Raw genomic sequence first — 26625 nt, 5'->3', positions numbered from 1 at the left:
GTGACTCTGGGCCTGAGGTGTGTGTCGCCGCACACCACACGCATTCATTTATCGTCCGTCGTTTTTTTCGGTCACATCCATCCACCGGTCGTCTGCCGCGGACCACTTTTCGATCTCGCTTATCATCATTATATTATTATAATACGGTTCGTTGTTGTCGGTTGTACGTCGTGCGCATATATTATATAAAACGTCGTCGTCGTCGTGCGTATATCGTGATTCACATTAGTGTGTACCTATATTAGTGTTGCACTACTATATTGGTACGCGATTAAAACGATTTTTATTTTTGTGATTTTCATACATCGCGTCAGCACTTATTATACGACTTTGTAAGTCGACGTTACGCGTCATTGTAATAGGTACCTGAATTATATACCTATTTAGTAATTTAATATACATATATAAAGTTAAATAAAAAACGCGCGTCTATATATAATATATATATACCTATCGCCGTTAAATCTGTATAAGAATTATTGTTATTATGTACTGGTCGGCGAACGCAAACGTTTCGTAGCCTGGATCCGCTGCGTGGGACAGACGGCGACCTATAACCTATAGCGTCGCTGCACTCGTCACCGTCCTCGAACGGTGACTTTTTGAAAATCGTCAGGTGTGCAAAGCATTCACCACGACGGCATCGCCGGGTGCACAGAGCGGGACGACCAGCGAGGCTGAGGACTCGTCCAGGTTAGTACATTTTTATATCTAATGTATATATACCTATAATAATACATATTAAATAGGTATACCTATACATATATAGATTATAGATACACAATATTTAGATACATTATATACACCCCATATACTTTATAATATAAAAATATATGACACTCTCACATCTTACTTGCATACTTTACAAGGTATATATTATGTGTATTTATATATTGGCTGCAGGTTTTCCTAGTTGGTTCTTAAATATACCTTATTCTTGCGTTAAATATATACATATGTTTAGGTACCTATATAATTAATTCGCACCGAATAAGCTATATTCACCATGTACCATCTAAATTTATATACCGTTATAATTTTAAATTCCACTTTTATTAATTATTCAACAAATATCGAAATATATTAAAATATATCTAATATAATATAGCAAATTGTTAGATTTTTTTTTTAAATTTTGATTGTGGCGGGAATTTGTATAAAACAGGTAGATACCTAAATCATATAATATAGGTATACCTATATATATAAATGCAGTTGAAAGTTTCTCGATCGTCATATAATATAAGACTGCATGCAGTTTACGAAATAAGTTATATAGGTACCACTTATATATATCATATTTTGTTTAAACTAATTTAACATAGGTAGTGGTTTTTAATTCCTAAAATATCTATATAAACAAATAAACTATACAAATATAAACGTCTACATAATACCATTAATACCTATCCGTATAGCAAAAGGTTAGCTTTACCTATTGCATTAGGTATTTTTATGATATCTTTGATTTTTATTCTCGTAAAATTATTAATAACGTATAACATATTGCATATGTACATTTGGATATAATTTTTTTAAATTTATAAACGTATCTATACCGATAAATTATTTTTAAAAATAAAAAAAGCCATAGGTTTACTTAATTTTACACTAGCCAAAATTATAAGATACTTATTGTTGCCTTTATATATTATAACCTTATATTATATTAAAATATATTATAGGTTTTATTATGTAGGTGTTTATATACATAGCATAATATATACTAAATATTATTTTTTACAATCAATCTATTATTTTGATTAATGAATTTACCCTACTCTGCGCAATGAAATATTTCTGCGATGTTTTTACATAAATTTGGAACTTTTAATGTTACATTATTATATAGTTTAATAATTACAATGTTATTATGTCACTTATGTTTAGAAAAAATGGTAGGCTTGATGACATATCATAAATAAGTTGTTTTTTTTTTCAATATCTATTCAAAAACGTATCATATAATATTTTTCTGTGTACATATTCAGGTATATATATATTTTATTTTACCCACATCATACATGATAATATTAAACATCGACAAATCGTTACGGATAATATCCATAATTTAAAATCGTGTATAGAAGTACCTAAATAGATGTATTACATTAAAGATATTATGCTAATATATGGGTTAATCGTTTTCATTCAAAGAGATATTTTACACTTAGCTATGGAACTCAAAAGCTGAAATACAATATTATATATAATAGGTGCGTATCAATAATACGTAAAATAATGTAGGTACCTATATAATATATATTCATGAAACTAGAATAATATACCACGCCGTATATAATAATTGCAGTACCTATAGCTGCGCAGCGATGAGAATGGAAATTTTCCAGTATTATGAACATTAACAATAATATATTATATTATATTATGTAGTTTCTACATCGATATATACATTTCGGAGGGTCGTGACGCGGGATCATTGTGATGTAACGGTCTCCTCGTGGGTTGGACGTGACGACAGCGCGCGTATATATACATATCACATACACACTCACACTCACACATATTTATAATAGATGTACGAATACTGTACTGCAGTAAAACCTATAACGTACATGACATTATAGCCTGTAATAGGTACGCACAATGTACATTATATTATACCTATATTATAGTGATACAGCAGGCTATTTCCCATATGTAAGTACATAATAATATCACCTATTCACATATTATGTATATATATTGTTATATAATATTGCATATAGGTATTCTTCCAATATTTATATAATTATTACAATATATGATTGCAACAACTTATTTTATTTATTATAATATGTGTAATATATTATATAGGTACCTATAGGTATACGCACTATAAAAATAAACGATACCTATAATATCTGCTTATTATGACTTCATACGACGATATAGTTCTTTTAAACGGCCTTTATTCCTAATTTTATCGGAGAGTGTATACTTATATATAATATTGACAACTATACACACACGATTTTTTGTATTGAATTGCAGGTGCTAAATTACATAATTTGTCAATAAATATAGAAATAGAATAAAAATTCTAAATTTCGAAAAACATATGTCACATTTATAATTTATTGAGATCCTCTTGATTTATGTACCTATACTGATAGGAATAATATATGATATTTAAGTATTAAAATGTATATAATTGCATCGATGATATATATTTTAAATACAATATATTATATTAAAAATAATGCAATTTATATACCTAATTTAATAAACTGTCACGTTTTTTATCATTCAAATATTTAGGTCGTCGTTGGGCTCTACGATGATGTTGTCTCAGCAGCAGCACCACCACCATCACCACAACATGCTGTCACCAATGTTCAACTTTTTGGACGTGCCGTGCAGCAGCAGTCCACCTCTTGCTGCTCTGCACACCATGACCGAGATGAAGAACGGGTGCACGGCGGGCAACCCACATGGAATCGAGCAGATACTGTCGCGGCCGCCGACCACCGGTGCAGCGGCCGCCATCAGCCACCAGCAGCGGGCGTTCAACAGCGTGGCCGGCATCGCGGCCGCCGGGATGGCTGCTGCAGCGTCATACTTCCACAACGGTGGTGTCAAGCACCCGGCCACCACGTTGGCTGACCTCACCACCAGGAACCTGTACTGGCCGGGCTTCCAAGGTCTGGTCAATAACCCGATCGCCTGGAGGGACAGGCTAGCTAGTCGTGAGTAACACCATCATTATATAATAATATATATTATGTACGTTTAATGCCACGCATTTATTTAAATATATAACATAATATGTAGTATACATAACACATATATAGGTACCTACCTATCTACTTAAAGTACTGCTGTGGTGATAATATGTTCTATTGATTTTACAAAGATAATATATATGATATATATGATCGGGGTTTTAACTATATTTTGATTTCAAGTATACCTATACGGTCTATAAGTATAGGTACCTATAATATATACCTATAGTTTTTAATATAAGTATAATTTTGAAAATAGAAATACATTGAATATTCAAATTCAATATAATGGTATTAGGAAGGATAATAATAATTATATAGGTTTAGGTAATAGGTATATTCATCTTATTCTCTCACAAATATGTTTTTACAACTATATACCTACTACAAAATTGTATACATAATATATTATTATTAGGTACTATTACCTATAATAATTCATATAACTCTTATTTGATTGAGTTTTATACATTCAAAGACCGCTTATATATTTGAAATACTTCGATTTCTTATTTCATTAAAGCGGTGCATATTATATATTTTCATTTCATAAAAATAATTTTTTTTTACTGTAAATCGTTAATACCATCTATAAATCAAGTTAAGAATAAGAATTTATAATAGTTTCTGAGTTACCTATTAAAATGGATTTTTATATCTAATTAGAAATATTCTAAATGTAATATTAAAAAATATATAGTTTATACTAATCCATATTACATTCTAATAATTATATAAATATAAGATATAAACAGGTTATAGATGTAATATTTTAGTTAAGTATTTGTACTATTTATGCTCAATAATATATAGTTTATATACACCTAATATATATAATCCCTAGCTATTGTACCAGCTTCATACACTATACCTACATTTTTATAAATTTCAAAATGTTTATTTTCAAAAATTATAGCCACACTAATATACATTTCTATATTTTTAAAATCATCATTATGCTTATAGTTCCCAAGTCATCCAAAAACCTTCTAAATACTACCCTATAATTATTAATTATACAAATTAACAAAAAAACTACTAGAATTTTTATTTACACATAATATTATAATGGATACAAATAAAAATAATAATATATTTGTATATTAACAAATTAATTTACAATTAAAAAACATAATAACTATATAGTTGTAAAATATTCAAAACATTCAAGATTAACAAAATATACGTTTGAAAAAATTAACATTATTCTTTATAAACACATTTTAGATACATTTAAAATAGACAATATTAATAAAGTATATAATATATAAGACATATCCGTGGCTTACTATTATATTTGTATTATATATACAATAGTCAATGGGTACTAATAAATAGGTTACTACAGTTATTTTTTTCTTAAGCATTCGTATATACAATATTATATTATATATTATATTATATTGTATATATGTATATTTTAAGCGATTCCAGGCTTTCGTATATTATTATATACATATGAGAATTATGCGAGTGAGTGTGTGTGTATAATAATATTATATATATACGGACGGGAAAACGGCATTTTTATTGGCCTATGATTTCGACCGACCAGTGACAAATGACGTCCGCGCAAATATCGGCAACCGCCGCGGCGGTCAAAAGCGGTAACAGATGTGTGCGATTGCTGCAAACCCCTTGTCCGCTGCCGGCACACCGCGGACACAAAACTTCGTTTTCAGCATAAAAAAAAAAAAAAAATAACCGAGGGGATAAAAACACACACACACACAGGCTGCGGTAAAAGCTCTGTATACTCCTCCAACCCGCAAACATATATATATATATATATATCCGAGAAGGATTATTAGGGGTGCTAAAGTTTCACCGTGACGAGCGTGCATTTCGTCGTATATTTTTGTATTTTGTATGTAAAATAATATATACCATATTATCTTTCGTCACATCATATTATATATTCTTATACGGCGTAGCTCGCACACGTTTTAAATATATAATATGTAATATATTATTCAAGCATAAAATACTTGATGCACTTTGTTCACGCGTGGTATTGAGTGTCGACTATTATAATGACTATGATATACATAGATCAGTGCTTCTCAACTTGAAGACTTAAAATATTTATTTCATTTAAAATGTTTTCGATTTTAGTTCTAATAATCATTGTCGATAAAGTCTAATGTTAGATTACTATTATTAAATAATAATAAAATTGTTAGGGGGGATCTTGACAGTTTTACATTAAATTTAGGAGGCCCTATAAAAAAAAAGGTTGAGAAGCACTGATATAGAGAACCTATATATTATGTATATAATATAATATATTTGTGTATACTTGAATATTATATATATTAATATATATATTTGATTCACAGGGTGTTGGGTTTTTTAAAAATAATTGATCCTATATTATAGATATACCTACACATACATTTATAGTATATAGGTATAATAGCTAAAATAATATGTAAAGTACATTCTGCGATAAATTGGTTATTTTACTAGCATATATATTATATTTCACTTTTTATAATTTCAAGGGTATACTATAACAAAATACCTACTGCGTACCTATAATATTTTAAATTTAGTATATAGGTACTATTACACTAATATACTGTACGCTGCATGCATTAGGTAGATATAATCACAGAAATACTGGCACTAGCAAGTGATAGTCATAATATATATAATGTTGGGTGCTATTGGGTTACAAAATTGCATGTAGGTAGATGCGGTATAGTTTGGAAATTTATTTTAAAGTTGTACTTATGATGTTATTCTGCCACGTAATTTTGTAACGCAAAATTTTGATAAGGTATATACCCTTAATAATATATTATATATACGTCGTCACCATCATATAATACTCGGTTTGTTGTGTGTAGGATATAATACGCATACAGTCTATTTGAGCGACATTTAAAATTTTTTTAATGATCGCAATAACAACAACAACAAAAAATAGTTATGTACATTATATATACACATAATAATATAAACGCACCTATAATACGGCGACTGTTGCGTGTGTCTAATTGGCGCATATATACATATACATATTATATGTGTGTAGGTGTATTTTTTTTCAATTATAACGTTTGTCGCGAAACTGACAACAAAGGATCATAAAAAACAATAAATATAATAATATTATAGCTATGGTATACCACCGGGCGAGGAAGAATTAATTGGTTTGGTTTATGGGCATAATAATAATAATAACATACACACACACACATATATATATCTGATACACTTGCTCATAATGGCAGGATGACCTTTCTCCTATCTCTTTCTCCTTGTGCGTGTATATGACAATATAATATATGTATAACGATATCAATGCGTACATCAACCGAGTTTATATTATATAATATATGTATAGATTACACATAGGTGTATCAGCTACAGCACATGTGCATAATTTAAATTATTATAATATAAATACCGCGTGCGCATTCATATTATTTTGTAGATAATATTATATTATGCGTACTGCAGCGTACCTATATACCTATACATATAGCTGCAGCACAGACCAAGAGTATAGTCGAGTATTTTATTTTATTATTGTCGCGAAATCGTCATATATTATATCTTATATATTATAATAATAGTAGAGGAAGAAAAAAGGGGTTGGTTTATTATATTATTTTATATATTATATGTACACTCGTCTTATTCACGGCTGCGTATAAGCGCGGTACACGACCGAGGGATTTATGGTCCCCCCTCATAATAATATAATACATTATTATTATTATTATTATTACATATACATATAAGTATATTGCAGCGGCTACGCTTTCGCCGCGGTGCAGTCTATATATAGGAGTTGCAGCGGTTCGCCCTCGAGGGAGAATCCTGTCCGGGGGCTGCAATATGGCCGTCGTGTGTATACGCCATATTAACTGCTGCAGTATATTGCGTATAGAATATGTATATCGGACGCCCGCGTGAGTGTTATATATTATGTATGTTCTATATATACTTCCTTAAAGGGGTGCGAGTGTGCAGCGACGTGGCTCTATAATGTTTATATTGTTTATAATCATATAATATTATTTAGGTACCTATATACGTAAACTTAATGTATTGTGGAGGTGTGTGGTGTGGTTTTTGAACGATATAATATAATATTATGTGTGTGTATCCGAATATAATAGAAAATATTAAATAATATGTTTAAAGACTAATAATATATTAGACTTGCGCAATATAAATAAATATTAATAATAATTTTGATGTTCGAGAAATGTTGTTAACGCAATAAGCTGTATAATGAGTGTCCATATATCATATATGTATATCATTATAATATACAAAAACGCTATGCAATTTTCCGGGTGATTCGTTACGTGTGTTATCGTAAATAATAATTATTTCGACCGTTCGTCGCGTATATTATTTTTATGGTTCTCGCCAAATTACAATCGGTCATCGCAGTTCAATAGCATTGACTGTATATAAACTATTAAAAAATAATAATAAACGTTTAATATCGTACGCGTTTATAATATTAAATTCGTTTGGGTTTATTGGCAATTATATACCACGGCGCGTGGAGGCTCATATTAAAACACATTTCTTTTTAAAATTACGTAGCATATACTCAAAGCACGGTGTATTACATCTAAACTCTGTTGTTTTTATAAAGCGATAAGAGAAGGGACGCGAATCTTTTATGATTATTATTATTATTGACTATTGTACCTTTATATTCTCCATATTACATGTATTTACGATCATACTGAAGATTTTAGTCACATTTTTGAGACCGATGAACGTTATTTGAAAAATAAACTTTACTGGGCGGTACGCACGTATAATAATGAATGACGTTTATACGTATAGTAGTAATAGATACCTATAGGTGTTTGAAATATTCAATTGAAATTTTCATTTTGCTGAACTTAACTCTACATATGATTTATTATCTCTCATACCTTAAAAAATAATAAAGTTAAATGCGTTCTACACTCACATAATCGGAATTACTGAATTCAACGCAACATATAGGTATTATACAAAAATCGGAAAATTCCTAAAGCATCACTATTATCATATTAGCTAGGTTTGTTAAGATTTCTCGTATTTCTGCTTAAATTCATTATTTTTCATGAATTCAAGTTGTACTATTATATGATGCATATAAAATAAACCTTGTTTCACAATTTTATATAAAACGTACCTATGTATTATACGTATATAATGATCAATAAATAATAGTGATATAATATATAATATGTTATACCTATATAATAGGTAATATTATATTTATATAAAGTACACGGCGCGCACACGTATGATGAAATTATTATTCGTCCGGTCCGCACACGTGTGTTAATGTATTATATATGAGAGCAGTTCTATACAATATAATAATTTAAAGCTGCGCTGCAGTCCTTATGGCCTGTGCGTTGGTGGCGGTTCGGCGGCGCAAGCTGTTGCGGCGTGGCGAAAGTGTTATGGCGTGCGGTAATCTCCGGCGGAACTGACCGCCGCCGCCGCCGCCGCCTGCATCGTCTCGCGGGCGGGCGTTCGGCTGAATTCGCGCGAGTGCTTGCGCGCGCGTACACCTACCCTTATATATAGCCCGCCCGCTGCGCGGTCATCATCCCCCGCGCTTGAATACAGTGCAGGCCCGCGATATCGTATTTTCAATCTACAAACTATTCAATTAGCTTCCGTCACAGTGTCAAACAATGTGGGGGACGACGATATTATATAGCCGCCACTCCTGCCCTTATCGTCGTCGTCGTCGTCGTCATCGTCGTCGTTTACAGTATACACTGCAACACGCTGTAATGCATATATATATATATCGGCCGCCGCCACTGTTGTTTTCCCCTCATTCGCGCACCCACCGGATGACGTGTGTGGATGGGTGATGGGCAGGAGGAGAATTTTATAAGGGTCAAATTATGTAATGATTTAAAGGGACCGCACCGCAGCTAGCTTCCGTCCTATAGTGGTGTGTGTGTTTGTGTGTGTGTGTATATATATATTATATATAAACGAGCGCGCGCGGTATTAAAGCTTAATAATATCGCCGGCCGACCCGAAATTCCGTGTAACGGCATGTGTGCCGTCTCTAAAACGACACGTACACACACATGCACACCCAATCCGATACAAGTCCGTATCATCATCCATTTAATATACGAAGGGATAACTGAAAAGGCTTTTTTCCCATACATTTTTTTTTGCTCATCGTATAATATTCTTTTTCTTTTTCTCCATTTTCACGCCGAAAAAACCAAATTGATGATGATGTATTATTATACGAGTTGGTAGGTACAATACGAATGGCATAGGTACTTCGTGAAAATGCATATAATTATATTTCATTTTGTGTGTTGAAAATCTTAATATAGATTTATACGATCAACATTTTGCAAATAATATAGTCTCTTTGTTTTATATTTGTCGAAAGTTTTTTTTTTTAATATCTAATCATGAATCATGATGTTTTTTATTGAATTATATATTGTATAGTATTCGAATAATCGAATCCTTAATTCAATTTCCCAGTCGAATCGTTTAGGCTTACTTATAATATAGTTAGAAATAATTAGTAAATATTATACATCGGTTGGGAGATCGATTCACGAATATTACATACTATATATTATTGAAATATTTCTGAGCTCGGGAACTCAATTGGGTCACAACTAAACAACTGTAATATCAAAGAGTATAGATTCAGTTATACAATACCTATATAATATATAATACATAATATATTATTTACACTAGAAGTCAAGAACACTTAAGAATTATATCATTTTGATAACAATACGTTTATGATTTTTTACATCGCGTATATATTGTGTATAACTATAGGACTATACGGTAAGAAGTTTTTATAGTTATTCACGTTTAAAGACGTGTTCGATTGCTGCAGCGGGTTCGGGGGGGGGGGGGGGCGGTTTCCACGATAAGCAGTCTGTCGCATTGTTCACCACTGCACAGCAGCGTCGTGCAGGCACGACCGGGTGGGTTTCTCTTTTTTCGTTTTATCCATTTCCCGAGTAAAAAAAAGTCACAAAGATGGGCGTAACGGCGTAATTTTCTGTATATATATTATATGATATATATACATATGTATGCGTGTGTCGTGTATATATACACACGCGTGCGCGCTAAAGTGCGATGGCGGGCTGCGGCGAAAGCCGGCGGAATTACATTGAAATGCAGTAAACGGGATTTGGCGGTCCCCGGGCGCCGCCGCCGAGAAATAGATCGTTTATTTGGTTTTTCTTATTCTCCTCCGCGGGTGCGTGCTGCAGGATATGATGGCGGCGAAGGGACGTGAAGACGAAAACAACGTTTTTCGGGGGGGTACACGTGCGTGTGTGTGCGACACCACCACCGCCGCCGCCGTGGATTGTGTTAACAAAATGAAATTCTCGTTGACACGCTTTCCCGGAACCCTGAATATCGTCCACCGCCCCCGTTCCATATATTGCTCGTCTCGTCGAGCGAGTGATAAAAACATAACGCCCCTTTTCTGTCGTCCTCCCGGCCGTCAAGCCGCTATTTCCGACATCCCTTGGTGCCTTACACACACGCTGCACACATACACTTGCATCATCACACCGCTTTCCCTCGCGGTTTTTCTCCTCCGGCAAAAAAAAATAATATATATCATATCCACACACACGAACACACGATATACGTACATCGTACACTGTATATAAGCTATTTATTTTCTCCACACGCGTTCGTTTTAAACGTATTTTATGTTGTTGGGCTGCTGCTCCTTTTATTATATTACTTTTGTTCGTTGTTTTAAACGATATATATATATATATATATATATATATTGTAAGTATGCGTGTCTGTGTGAGTGCGGAGAAGGAGCGTAGGGGAAAAAGACACGAAAATAAAGTAAGAGCGAGAGAGAGAGAGAGAAACCGAAAGCGTGGAGAGATGCTATATATATAGATTATATACGTGCAGCGTGTTTCGGCGCCCTGAAAATCGACCGCAACGATCATTCGGCCAGATTGTTGTGTTTACGATAACTATTTGCCGGCAATATCGAAAAGGAAACGCCACCACCACCGCCGCCGCATGGGAAACGTTGTTATTTTATATGTTATTGTTTCTATATTGCTTGGAGACGTTTCCTTTATTTTTATACCACCACATATATATATATAGGAGCATACCAAAATTCGATAATAATAAGAGCTATTCCGGAGTTATTTGAAATTGTCGCTAAGAGTTTACGACGTTACAATACATGTACGAACAATTGCAGGATGGTGTATATAGACGGAACAAATCGAGTAAAAGTTTATTTTTTATTATTTTCCTTTATTGTATGAAATGATCCAACACAATGATTTTTGCTCTAGATGTGTGTATGATACATATATTTTGTATATATATATGTACAACAATATATTTTAGTGTATTACACGCGTTGATTGTTTATGCATTATCATTATATTCTTCTGCTATCATTATACTGATAACTCGTCATAATAAGATCGATAGTATAATAATGTATGAAAGTAAATATTATATTATATATTATGTGTATAACATCAACAACTGCAATAGAGTATAAGTGTTAATAATATGTATACTCGTATAAAGTATTTTAGGTTGTGCAATGATATTTTTAAAATAACGTGTGTTGAGTAATACATATTATAATAAATAATAAAAACAGTATAATAATATTGAAAAATAATCGTGGTGATATGTTTTCTAGTGAACAATTCGAATCAAGAAAAAGACGGCAAAAAGAAGCATACGAGGCCCACGTTCAGCGGGCAACAGATCTTCGCGCTCGAGAAGACTTTTGAGCAGACCAAGTACCTGGCGGGTCCGGAACGGGCGAAATTGGCGTACGCACTGGGCATGACCGAATCTCAAGTGAAGGTAAGATACCATAATTACATTAAACATAGTCGTATTATAATATTGCACTAACACCGCATGTGGTACAATTATTCGCATATACATTTGGTATTTTTTGATATTATATTTTGATTCTGTCTTCGAGGTCATTTTTTATATAGACACAAATTTAATAGTCTTTTGAAATAGTTCAAGTCCCCTGGACACTCTTAAAACGGCGGAAATCGTCACCAGACGTCACGTGAATGTATTTGTGTAGGTAGCGATTATATACATATTTATCTATATATATATATATATATATATATATGTATTGTACATAGAACGGATAAATATCGGTATACTTATTATGACATATATAATACCTACCTTATAGGGACCCCCTGCAGAAACAAAATGTTATTATAATTTCGTCGGCTGCAGCGTAATAGTTGGCGCATTCAGCAGCTATATATACATAATACATAATTATACAGACGGGCTTAAGTGACGGCAGGCGCTTGAATTATTTTCCCGCTTACATACATATATAATATATTATTATTATTATTATTATATACGCGTATTATATATAATACGAGTAGGAGGATTTTTTCGTCGTTTTTTATTAAAAATTATAATATTATATTTTATACAAATTTACATTTTTATTGAAAGGCGTCGTTGTGTGGTTTCAACGCGTCTCCCCACCCCCGGCCACATCCGCTACCGCGTACTAACGTCCCTTTGCGATACATATATATAAACATACGTATAGAATGCACACACACACACTGTCGCCACGCGTTGAGGGCGATTCAATTATCTGTGTAATCCTCCAATTATAGTGACGGGGTTTCGGGTTGTTATGCCGCCGCCGCCACGGCATAACCCCGCGAACCACCACAACCACCACCACCACCGCCGCTCACCAGTCAGGACACCCACCGCGACGCCGCCGCCACCACGTTTATCCCGTTCGCGTATATGTATATAATATATAAGCGCTGTGCACTTGTCTCTTCCTCAAACAACCGTTACCACGGTAACCGACACGGCGGCCGGCACTGCTGGGCGCTTTTAATTGCCCCGCGAAGAAGCGCTAACGATCCGCTCCGTCGTTTTTCCCGCCGAGCCAACCCCGGCCGACACCGTTATACTCTGTCCGTCGACAGCGGCGGCCGCGTCGGCGGCGGCGGTGTCGGTGATGCCATAAATCACGCCGACGTGCAGGGGCGGCAGAACAGCGCAGCGCCCTCCGTCACCGTCACGCTGCCTCCGCCGCCGCTGTCGAATCCTGCAGCACTCGCCCGCTCGTCCGCCGGCCGCAAACATCCGACACTCGATGACGACGCTTCATTAGTGCACGCATCCACCATCCTCACCCCCTTCCTTGTCGAGCCCGCCGCTTGTAACCGCTGCTTGTGTAACGCCTCCCGCGCACCGTCGTATTAATCTCTATATAAAAAGTGCACGTGTCCCGGTCGTGTGCGCGTCGCGTATGTACACATCAACATATTATTATTATTATTATTACATGGGCGCGGGACAAGTCGTGCAAACAAGCGTGTTTCGCGTTAGTCAAAACACGTCCTTCCTCCTATATCATCGTCGGCATAATGTTCGATGTATTATATTATATGTATATATATTATAATATGTCATGTGTGCAATGTGTACATAAATACACGTTTTTAATGTTACAATAACGATATGACATCACTCGAGAGTCTCATATTATCGTCGGTCTAGTGTGGCGAACCGGACGTTTTTCAGGGTTTACGGATATAGTAAAGTTGTCCTTATAATATTCCACCCAAACCTTGCAGCACCAAAAACCCACGATAAAAACGTCGCAATCAGTGGCGTAGACAGACATTTTTCATATACGGCCGGAGGGTTCGATAAAATTAACCATCTTAATTTGTATGTAAACAATGATTATATGTTTTTACTAACAATGATATTATACGTGCCAAGGGGGGGGGGAGGATCCGGAGTCCCCCTATAGTTGTACCACTGGTGACCATACCGATAAATTTCGATCATCATATTTGTAATTAAATGTCGTAGTTATTGCTAAAACACTATACTTATATATTAAATTAGCATCCGTTGGCCATTACCCACACTCACGTATAATTCCTCTAGCCATTATCATAAAAACTTGTGTGATGATTGCCGCCTTCCCGACATTACTACTGCATGAGTCGAGACAACGAGACTTGCAGTTCGCGTATCGGCCGTTCGTCTTAGATCGGTTATCCCACTATTATTTTTATACAACATTACTTTAGTTATAACAAGCATTTCTTTTTATAATATATCAACTCGGAATATTTTCATATATCCACTTTATAAAAATTTAAAACAGTAGGAACAGTTGCCTGATCATCATATAGTAAATATTTATTTTTTATTGTTATCTATAGCGAAAAAGTACCTAATATATATAAAATTATAATGCGTTATAATTTGCATATTTTATTGCAATTATAAACATGCTTCGTCCAATACCTATATTATCAACAATATGTGCGAGAATTTAAAAAAAAAAAAACATCGCGACACGGTAGAACATATTATTCTAAACGTAGGCGTATATTGTCTACACCTACTGTATAATATGCGTATATTATAACGGTACTACGGTAGTATGGTGTTTGTGGCGGTGATATTATGTATACCTACTACTCGACGAATATTGCAGTTTTAACATTTACCCCTCGTCCCGTTTCTCTGAAATAATATATATATTATTTCCTTCACGTCCGCCACGTTTAATTTTATTATTGTACATAAAAGACTCATCGCATCATCTGATACGGGTTTTAAGTGATTCATACTCCCGCGCGTGTATAATATTCCGTTTTCTGTTTTATGAAAGTTCTACATAAATACGTAATATATATATACAATATACAATATACATATACACATAATAACGTTGTTTGGAAGTATAATGGCTTGTTTATACATTTTTGGAACGGCGTGTTTTCATTTTTTGTTCGTGTGCTACCTACTATATAAGAACAATTATTCATTTATCAACCCGAGTAATGTAGCCGTTTGTGAAAATTCTTTGGTTTTTACAGTTTTATGTTTATCGCTAGTCACGTTTCGTTTATATTCATCGATTATTATAGTAATTATAACTTAATTAAGTGTTATGAGCGATCACAATATTAAAATAATTTAAACATGATTCCCATACAGAAATTTTATAATTGCCTATGCAATAATAATATGATGATCCTACTATACCCGAATACCACGGATCCATAAATTGTGTGCGGTAACAGATCGGAGGATAATATTTATATTTACGTATATACATTATATTATATAGGTATACATATTAAACCTATATTATATAATCGGTTGCGTCTTTAAGACACTGTTAGTCGGCAATCAACTCTCTACCACAGAGCGTGTTTGCAGTTCGATATCGCATTATATACGAGCATAATTTGAGGTTAAGAAAAGCACCACCACCGTTTTCCGCGGTCTCCCGAGACGTTGGACTTATCCGGCCTTAATGGCGTTTGCTAAAAGGCTTAATACGACGGCGTTAGTGTATATGTACATCTTGTATAAATGAATTATGTATATATACTCACTGTTATTAGCGTTATGTTTAGTTTAACATGTATAGACTCGAAAGTGTACATAGGTAATATTATACGTTTGTAATAAAAACGACAAAGTTAGAACATGCAGTACCTATATATGGGTATATATATATATATGAATAATCGAGTATGATCAAACGAGATTTCCGCATCACGTTCAATAATTTATATATATATGTAGTAGGTACCGATTAATTATTTTAGTTCAAATGAAGCAATATCTCTTTTTCTCCATATACTTATTCATATGCGTGTGTGCGGAGGAGGGGGTTGTAGTATAACAATGGAACTTACATGCCAAACGGGTTCGATGTTTTCGTTTTGGTTTTTGCTTGTGTATATATATATATATAATAATATAATATCTAATAACACAGTATAATGTATGAAACCCAAAACGCGCGTGCACACGTATGTACTACGCATTAGTGGGCCAAATCGGATTAGTCGTTGAGAAAACGCCATATGGGTACGCCGCCACCGCGATACCGATGGGATCCCTGTTCGTCGGGTTAACCGTCCGTGAACGCGCGTATACGTACACTTTGGCGGTGCACACCCCTTCGGCTCGCGAAGGGTTTGACTCGATAAACCAATTATTATATGCTTACGCTTATACATATCTATATATATGTATATTGTATTCTAACATTGCACGCCGCATATATATATATATATAAATATACACTGCAAGCTTGAACGGCGGTCATCGGTTTTTTGCGATGTAATCAATTTAAAAAAAAAATCTATACATTATAATATACACAATAATAATAAAATAATGCAAGCGAGAGAGGGTTGTTCTTGCGTGGTGTAAATATAAATTAAGTGTTCCGTTAGACGTGGTGACGATAAATACACCGCCCATTACATCGTCGTGTGTATATAATATAATGTAATTTATAAAATATGATGACGCAAAAACGTTTTAACACGGCCGAAACGGGAATGATATTATATATTGTGATTCGTACACGATTTATTGCATGCTGAAAGTTCGTTGCATTCCTATTCGCGTTGCATTTCATTTTCTTACCGTTGTAAGAAAATGTGAGTTAAGTCTATGCTGCATATAAATATTACATATCGTGCTGCATTTCGTTGCGGTGTAATTGTTTATGTTATTAAAATAACAATATTCGTGTAAAATATTATTATATTTAAAGTATACATTTAACGCATTCAAATTAATTTATTTCACAATAGTAAAATTATTAAAACAGATATAAATATATATAATATATATATAGGTACATAATGTGTACAAATACTTATACATTGTAACAGTTGAAAAGTAAAGTTCCATTCACACTTAGAGAAAATTAATTAAAAAATACACGCTTTGTAATGTTTACGGTATTGTTCTGAAATTTCTAACGTTCTTTAAACATCGGTGTATTATTAAATATTACATTATATTCCCTGCTTTATTAGAATTTATCGGGAAAAAAGACACCTATAAGGAATGCAAAACACGTGTCTCTAAGGAATAATAATAGGTATAATATTGAAAATGTCACTCGGAAAAAAAAAAAAAAAAATAAAAGTATATGTAGGTACTATAGTAACTATTATACCAATATTACTTCATGTATTTGCAATTATAGGTACAGTAATGGATGATGGTGATACTATTTTAAAAAGGAAGTGATTCTCGTCAAATCAAGCCGTGCAATGAAAACTATAATATATTATGTAGTAACCGTGTTAACATCTTATATATTATGTAGTAGATATCTATAGTCGATAGCAGTATGTGTATAGACACGGGTGTGTGTATGTACATTTTTATAGGAATATATATATACACTACATAAATCCATTATTTTCCAAACGATCGCGGTACAACGTCGCTCCCCCGAATAATGTTTATATAATGTCTAACGCGTGTCGTCAATATATTTTATGTTAAATGTATATATAATTACAGACGATGCATCGTGCTCTATAAACTACAGCAGCATAAAATCGCAGTCCTATAAAGTCACCATTTCGTTTTGTTTTTTTTCCTACCGGATTAAATTTGAATTTTAATACGCAATTACATCGCGGCGTTGTTTGGGATGTGTTGTGGCCGATACGGCATTACCACGGATTACCCGGCGCGCGTGGCTGCGATAAGGACACGCGTTATCCTCAAACACTCGCGAATACATCATGTATATACGATTCATGGTTGCGTACACACACTAGTGCTATATATTACATATATTTATTATTTTGAAGTTTAAACTTTATATTTGTAATGATATATTCCTTCCTGTTTTTTTGCAATGTAAGAAGACAAACGCGAAAACGCATTATTGCTGCTGAGACAGACGCCAAATTTTTTTCTGGCCATATTTTGTAAAAAAAATATGGGGGTTTATATTTTATATATTTTAACATCTGCAAGAACCGTCAAATCCATTAACCTATATCATCAAACCAGCTGTCTCATTTATTAATTGACAAAATCTTTCATTCGGTACACGTTTTACAAACGTCCTGTTTATAACTGCTGTAACATTAATCTCATGTGGCCATGCCTTATTGTATATTCTTGGTTTTGCCATCGATGTTTTCCCTAAAGGCTGGTTTTTGTTACAAGACTATCCTTAGTAGAGGTTTTTAACTTTGCCATGGCTACTCATCGCTGACGATAGAGGCTGCGTTTTTTGATAGTCTTTAAAATGTATATTCTTTTTGCTATATTATGTATATATATATATATACACAATATCCTATAATCACCTATATATATATATACACCTATACACACTATATACATATGCATAGTTTCTATAGCTGTATATATACGCGTTTTTCATTCGTCTCCATTTTCCGGTTGTAGATATTAAATTTTATTAGTCGTCCAAAGTCTTTATAGTCTAAAGTCTAGTATTTTTCTTTCAATAGTATTATATTAGGAGTTTATTTTCATCTGTGACCCACGAGTTTCAGATCAGTACAGTATTACCATTCAAGATCCATTTATACAGCAGCCACATTACACAGGTATATACGTATTATTATACCTACCTACCAGATATCTATATTTATATATAGATATATTATTCACAATATAATATATATGCAATAGATGTGCGTTCGAGGCGTTGGTTCGGCATTAACTTGTCTAACACTCGATTAATTAAAACATAATTCTAGGGATTTCTTCCCCGCCCACTATCGTATATACACCATGCACACACACCCGGCCGGTATACATTGTACATACACGCGTCCCGGAAATCCCTAAATTAGCATAATAATGTACCGCGTGGCCATCATCCCCGGTCTAGCGAGCGTGTGTGTTCGATACCATCTGCGGTACATTAGGCGGGTATAGGTGTTCGGGGCGGGTGGAGCCGGTATATATAACATGTATAGGCGGAACGACAAGTTTAAAAATCGCAAGCGCGCAAATTTGAATTCGCGTATATATAATATTATATATGTGTTTAAATGTGGTGTTCACAGTATATACGCAGTGCTCGATCATGTTCGAAGATAATTTCCGAATAGCATTTGAATAAATTTATTGCACGTGTGTATATACATGGATATGTATATTTTTATATAGGTATATACGACAGTGGCGACGCGATAACATCGTATGTATGTACCAGAGGCGGCGGTAGCGTCGAAAAAAATACATAAATAAAGCGAAAAAAACGGTCGTATTCGTCCAACTCCGAAACGCGCTTCCTCGCCTTCATCCTTCCCCCCACCACTAGGCCACTTGCATCACTGTCGGAACGATAATAATTATAATAATTTTTTCTACCGTCATAATCATCATTATATATATATATTATTCATCCCCGCGATTTTTCTGTTTCAAGGTAATATAGTTACAATACTTTATAATACTATGAATGTCTACGTTGGCCATACATAAAGTCTCATCACCTTGTAACTATTGCTTCGCTTTTACCACGGTTTGCGGTATCTATAATAATATTTTTCATGTAAATTTGTACTTTATATATCAAAGTATAAACATGCTTTTATAGGCACATATATGTAATATATTATAGTTTTTAATACATAGTTAGTCTTAACTGCGTTTCTAAAATTCATTAGGTATATTGATGTACTTTCAGATTATTTTTCGTAAATAAAATAAATTTAATATCTATTATTAGATCAGAATTTCAGCACCTATAGCACTAAACCGTTTGCAGCCATGTGATGTTATTAAATATAATTATATAAACTATACGGGCTGCTGCAGTTTAGTGATCGAATGACGGAATTGGGGTGAAAACATAAATTCGGGAATAATAGAAATATGGATAAAAACGATTTTGTGTTACCGACCTAATAAATCTATCGTACGCGCGTCGGGCCAACATTGCGACGGCGGTGGCCGAGTTTTTCGTTTGACGTTGATGCGCATACATCAAGGATTTTTTTTTTCATTTTCCCTGCACCGGGAATTGGCGAAAAAGCGACGGACCCCGCGACATAATCAGATTACTTCCGATGATTTATCGCCTCTCCGGTCCCCCATCCACGTATCGTACGCGTATATACATATTTATTACACTGCATTATAAATTATATTATTTAATATATTATTTATTCTATTTTCTGCAGTGTAAAAAACGATTTTACATCATTCGTACATATATTAAATTGTACACCCATCATTCGATTTCCAACGAACGAAATCCATCATAATATAATATAAATATATTTTAACGTTATATATGTGTGGCAGATACCCTCCACGGTGTAATACCTGCTGGCCACAGGCTTCGTGCACTATTAGGTCCATCGGGATCGCCGAGTCCAGCTATCATCGGTCCAATTATAATTCGGATCCAACAACCTACCCGCGACCCGCAATTCCGCTCGCAGAGCTGTTTATATAATATATATATACCACGTGTTTTATTGTCGTCCGGCGCAATCGACTAATTATTATTAATCTCGTAATGGCGTATAATCCCGATATAATATTATGGAGGTGTACTACTGTACTGAAGGTATAATTAATATATATATATCTATACATGTGCGTATTATAATGTATAACAATATCGTTTGGGTCGATTTTGATTCGGTTAATTAACGTTTCCATTATTAATATTATTATATTATTCAGCCACTCCGCCTCAACCTATCCACGGGCCTCGACCGAATACATAATCACAACGTGCGCTATACACGCGCAATTAACCGGACAAATATGTACATAATAATATATACCTATATATATGTGTGTGTGTGTGTGTTCATAGAGGTGAGCGTGATATGGTATACGAATATCGTGTATATTATATATATGTACCTATTTATTGTATATAACATTATTATATATAGGTAAGCCGCGTGTGCTCATATTTTCCACGGGCATAATACAAATACACTGTTGCAGCTATATAATCGTATATTTACACGCACAATTTCCCAAAGTTTCCGGGTAATTACACGCGCGATTTTTCAAACAAGAAAATACGAGAGAAATCGTGCCGCATATTTTCATTTTGATATACAATATATATTAGGTGTATATTTATTATGTACGCCCCCGAAAATCCATCAATTGTATTATTACATTAAGGTTATATATGTATAGGTACATCGAATTCGCATTCTCAATAGTCCATTCTGGAATGTAGGTAATATGTATTTGTTTTCAGTTAACATAAAAATATACACAAAATATTTCTATTTCTATTGCACGTTTTTAAATGGATATCATATACTATTGATGAGAAGTGTAAGACCTTAACAGACTTACCCCGATTAAACTGTGTAGGTGCCCACCTAAAAAACAAAGACAAAAAAATTGTTTAAAGTGTTTTTCGGTTTATGCTAACTTTTGTGATTCACTATAGTGAATATCACTAACTGATGCCATTATTTCCTATACGCCACCAATATTATGGTATGATTTTTGAACACGCTTGTCAAGTTTATCGTTAGAGATTTTCATATTTTTCATCTATGATAACTATACTAACTTCTGTAGGTTTACTTAACTTTATGGCCACGTGCTATTGAAAAATTTCACACTCACCATGGATTGCATGTACATATTTATATATTAAATTTTTAGCTGATTAAACAAGGTTTTGAACGAGCATTTTTTTAAGTTAATGGGCCGCCTTATATTCATAATAGTAAAACTGCGAGTTTTGATAGTCGCACGTGGTTTTTTGCTCAATTTAGCAGCGTGGTAAAATTCCGTCGAAAACGATTGCGTGCTAGCGTACATGTATGTATATACAGTACAGACAATAGATAGATATGCATCCCTTTCCGGTCTTATTTAATTTGTCCTGGGGTAGATTATTTTTTTTAATGACATAACCCGTTGTTACGGTATATTCATGTATATATACACACGACATGACGACGGCGGAGGCGGCAGTACAGCGAGAGAGCAGGATGGGTTGGCGGCACAAAATGTAAATTAATACCGTCGGGGGTGCAGGTTAAAAAACTTTTCAACCGCACATTGCGCGCGCTTTTTATTCAAATGACAAACGCCCTGGAGAGCACTTGGCCCGCCTGTTTTAAATGTATAAAATGATGATAATAAAAACACGGCATGAAAAAAAAATGATCGCGAATGTGTTGAGGTGAGGGCACGTACAGGGCGTAAAAAAAATCGTCTCCATTGCGCGTATATAAAAAGAGCAGTTTTCGTGTGTTTTTTATTTTTTATTATTATTATTATTAATACCAGGTCGCAGATTATGCGGTTTAATATTCACTTCCGAGAGCCGTTTTTAATTTTCATCCGATTTAATTTCCTTTAATACCTTGTGCTCGACGTCGTTAATTAATTTGAATGGAACATAAAAACGAAAATGTTAAATTAAAGCTGCCTTCAAATTCGTTTTATACCGTTCGTTATACTATTTTTATATTCCTATGTATATGTATATGTATTATATTTTATCACCAAACTGTTTAGTCAGATCAACTTGTTCAAAAGTCACGTTATCACTATACGGATATAAACCCTATTCCGTGTATTTTTTCATTCGTCTCTTATATAAACTTATTATAGGTATAATACGCGTAACTACGTATATCATACAATACTCACGGTATATAGTTCAGTCGGTGTGAACAGTCGGCTATAATAGGCACTACTAAATTACAGAAACTGTCGTATTTTAAAAATGGATCTTGTGCATGTATGTCAAGTACTGCGGCTGTAAAATCATGATAAAAATATTAGTTTCTATATTATAGAGCTGATTTTATATAGTTAACGTCACAATGCTTGCATAATATTAATAATGGATCAATTAAATCATATTTAATATTAATAAACGGACAAGTGATGAGTGTGGTCAAGCAGATAATGCCATTAAAACTATATATTAATATATTATATAAACACGACATTTACCCGTCCAGATCATCAAATACTGTGCGCGCGTAGTCCAAAGTGGTAGGTATAGTGATGGGCGGGGGTGGTTGTGAGTAATGTAATTGGGGAGACATATATTATAAACTATATATACCATCGTCGTCGTCGTTATGGGGTTGGCAACACTGCGAATTACCACTTCACTCACCGTGCTGGTTCCGCTCGAAGCAATTTTGATCTCGTCAGCTTGTAAAGCAAACCGTCCCCCCCCCTCCGCAATTAGTAGTATTATCGAACACGCTCGCGCGGGGGGCGGCGGCGGCGGCGGCATTCGCAAGACGTTGCAAGATGTGACGTCGAGATTATTGCTGTATAACGTAGATTCGTCGGGGGTGAGGGGTGGGTGAAGGAGGAGAGGGGAGTAAGCGCGCCACGGACTACAGAGCGTCGGCAAGAGTTGCGGATGGCGGTTGTGATGGAACATGGTGGGCGGGGGGGGGCGTTATAGGGGGACGGCCGATGAGTAGGTGGCGGTGGTGAGCGCGCGCGCACTCCAGATGGCGTCGTCTTAATGCGGTTATTAAAAACAAGACCGTCTAACGACCTTTGCAAAAGCCCGGGGGTTGATTAATGGCGAATACATGGACGCCTAAATACCGCGTAATTTGCAAATACACCGGCACAAACGGCCCCCGGACGGTCTTAATTACGGGCCGTTCCCCCCGCAAATGGTTTAACTTTATAATTAAAATCGCATACAGCGATATAATATAAAGTTTTAGCCCTTCCGTTTCCTCTCGCCGTCTCGTACCTATATATACTTAATAGGTATATAATATATGTATAGCCGTGTATCGCAGTAGATATACGCACCTGTTTATATATATATATATATATATATTTATATCCAGTAAAAACCCCTTTCCGTCGCTCCCGCCTTCGCCGGCGAAGCCTACGAAATAACGGCCGTGGTCTTAACTCTTTTAATTATGTGGAAAACGATAATATTATACATATATATATATATATATATATATATATATATATACATTATATAGTTTATACGCATATATTTAATTATATATAAATACATATGCGAGCGGTGTTAGAAGTATATATTTATACATATGTTATATGTATATTATATACACTGCAGCAGTTCGTTTCCATAATCATCACACAACCGCCCTCGCATGTTGCAGCATAGGTACTATAACTCACCGCCAGTCTTAAGCAGTTATTATTAATTCGTTATATACTACAACTGTTATTGTTCGACACATATTATGCGTTATTTTAAAAACGATTTCGACGTTTGATTATTTGGATGTCTTATTTGCTAAGCTATATCATATATTTATTAAATCAAATGCTAAAAATTGCATACCCATCGTATGTAAGGATCTAAATTTAATTTGTGGATTTTTATCGTTTTCCAGGTGTGGTTCCAAAACCGGAGGACTAAGTGGCGGAAAAAGCACGCGGCCGAGATGGCCACGGCCAAGAGGAAGCAAGAAGAGGCGGCCGACGAGAGCGACGAAGACGAAGACATGCGTGACGATAGTGCGGCCAAACGGCTCAAAAGGGAATTGGCTGCTCACTATGGAGGCGGTGGTGGAGGTGGAGGTGGTGGTGGCATCGGTGGAAGTATATAGCATCAGGCTTGGCCAGGCGTCGGTCACCCTGGCACCTTGGACCTGAAGACTCACGAATAAACCCGTTGAGTTCCGAGTACTTGTAGGTACATCGATAACCCACGCACGCTGTACAATTCCAATGATAATGATGATGATGATAAATATTATTATTATCATTATTTGTACATTTCTATAAACTTATAAGTACTACACAAATATTTTATACATAACTATATTATTATTATTATTATATTACATAATACATAAGATTTATGCCTATCCAAAACGTCTAGTCATCGCATAATTTTTTTTAGGTATTTGTGCATATTATTATTGTTATTATATAAAAATTTAGAGAGCAATATAATTACGGTATAGGTATTATATAATATTATAATATTAAGTACATAGCGCCGTGTCGCATGTACACTCTACACCGGTCCTCATCACATAATATTACAGTCGAGTCGCGATAATTTGAAGTTGAAGGTGAATAAAAATTTGCGTTACATTATTCGGGATATTATTCGATATACCTATAACTTGAATTCATCTAAATTAAGTTATTGGAGAATAAAAAAAAATTTCAAGTTGTCAAGTTTTTCAAGTTATCTAGGTTCGAATTATCGCGACTCGGCTATATAATATAATATGTAAATGTGTATATCTGGCATTATGTACAGGGAGTATCGTGGTGGATGGACAGTTTTACATTTTTATTGATTCGTCAAATCTTCGCCATACATTCTGTATATAATATAAGCATATACGACGTATAGTGCACGGTGTGTGCGTTATTTTGTTCTTTTTGTTTATATTCTATGTATCCCCCCCCCCCCCCTATACCCTTTCACCACATTGTATAGTGTTGCCCGCCCAAGCGTATACAACGCTTCGACGACGACGACGACGATCATTATTATTATTATTATTATTATTATCATTATCATTATTATCATCTCAATAATTCATTTAATATAATATTATAATATCCTTTATTAGCTTTTTTTGTGCGCCGATCATTATACAATATTAGATATTATGATACAACACTTACTTGATAATATTTGTATATGTTATTATAATGTATACCATACAAGTATGTATTATGTATATATACAAAATACTAAAATAGGTAAATATACGTTTTTACGGTTTTGTTTACGGCTTGTAATGTCTGTTGTACAATAATATGTCGGGAGTAAACGGTTTTAATATAATATAATAATTAAGTTGTAATTACAATGTGAATATACTACGATATTATATCCCCTTTGAATACTACGTTGTACATATTATATTTGATTATTGTTAATAATATTATTTATTTAGCGAAGGTACGTTTGGATAATCGTTTGCACTTATAACACACATGTACGGTTATACTTATAATTTACCACTAAACCTTAAGTTAAACAAATCATGTAATCTTTAAACAAAAATAAGTGAAATGTTGATTTAAAAAGACATAATATTATTATATA

The 26625-nt window shown here is 34.2% G+C and overlaps 1 protein-coding gene across 1 annotated transcript; it reads left to right on the top strand.

The window, feature by feature from the left end:
• Positions 1–39: 39 nt before the first annotated feature.
• LOC107162232 (homeobox protein Nkx-6.2-like) lies at positions 40–26625 on the top strand. Its single transcript, XM_015509041.2, has 4 exons — positions 40–693; positions 3262–3689; positions 12424–12593; positions 24944–26625. Exons 2-4 carry the CDS (start codon positions 3281–3283, stop codon positions 25157–25159), a joined length of 795 nt encoding a protein of 264 aa, XP_015364527.1. The 5' UTR covers positions 40–693; positions 3262–3280; the 3' UTR covers positions 25160–26625.

This window comes from Diuraphis noxia, unplaced genomic scaffold, assembly GCF_037042655.1.
Source record: "Diuraphis noxia isolate RWA-SAM2 unplaced genomic scaffold, SU_Dnox_SAM2 contig0003, whole genome shotgun sequence".
In the NCBI taxonomy this organism is placed as follows: Eukaryota; Metazoa; Arthropoda; class Insecta; order Hemiptera; family Aphididae; genus Diuraphis; species Diuraphis noxia.
This window is presented reverse-complemented; position numbering and strand designations above follow the sequence as displayed.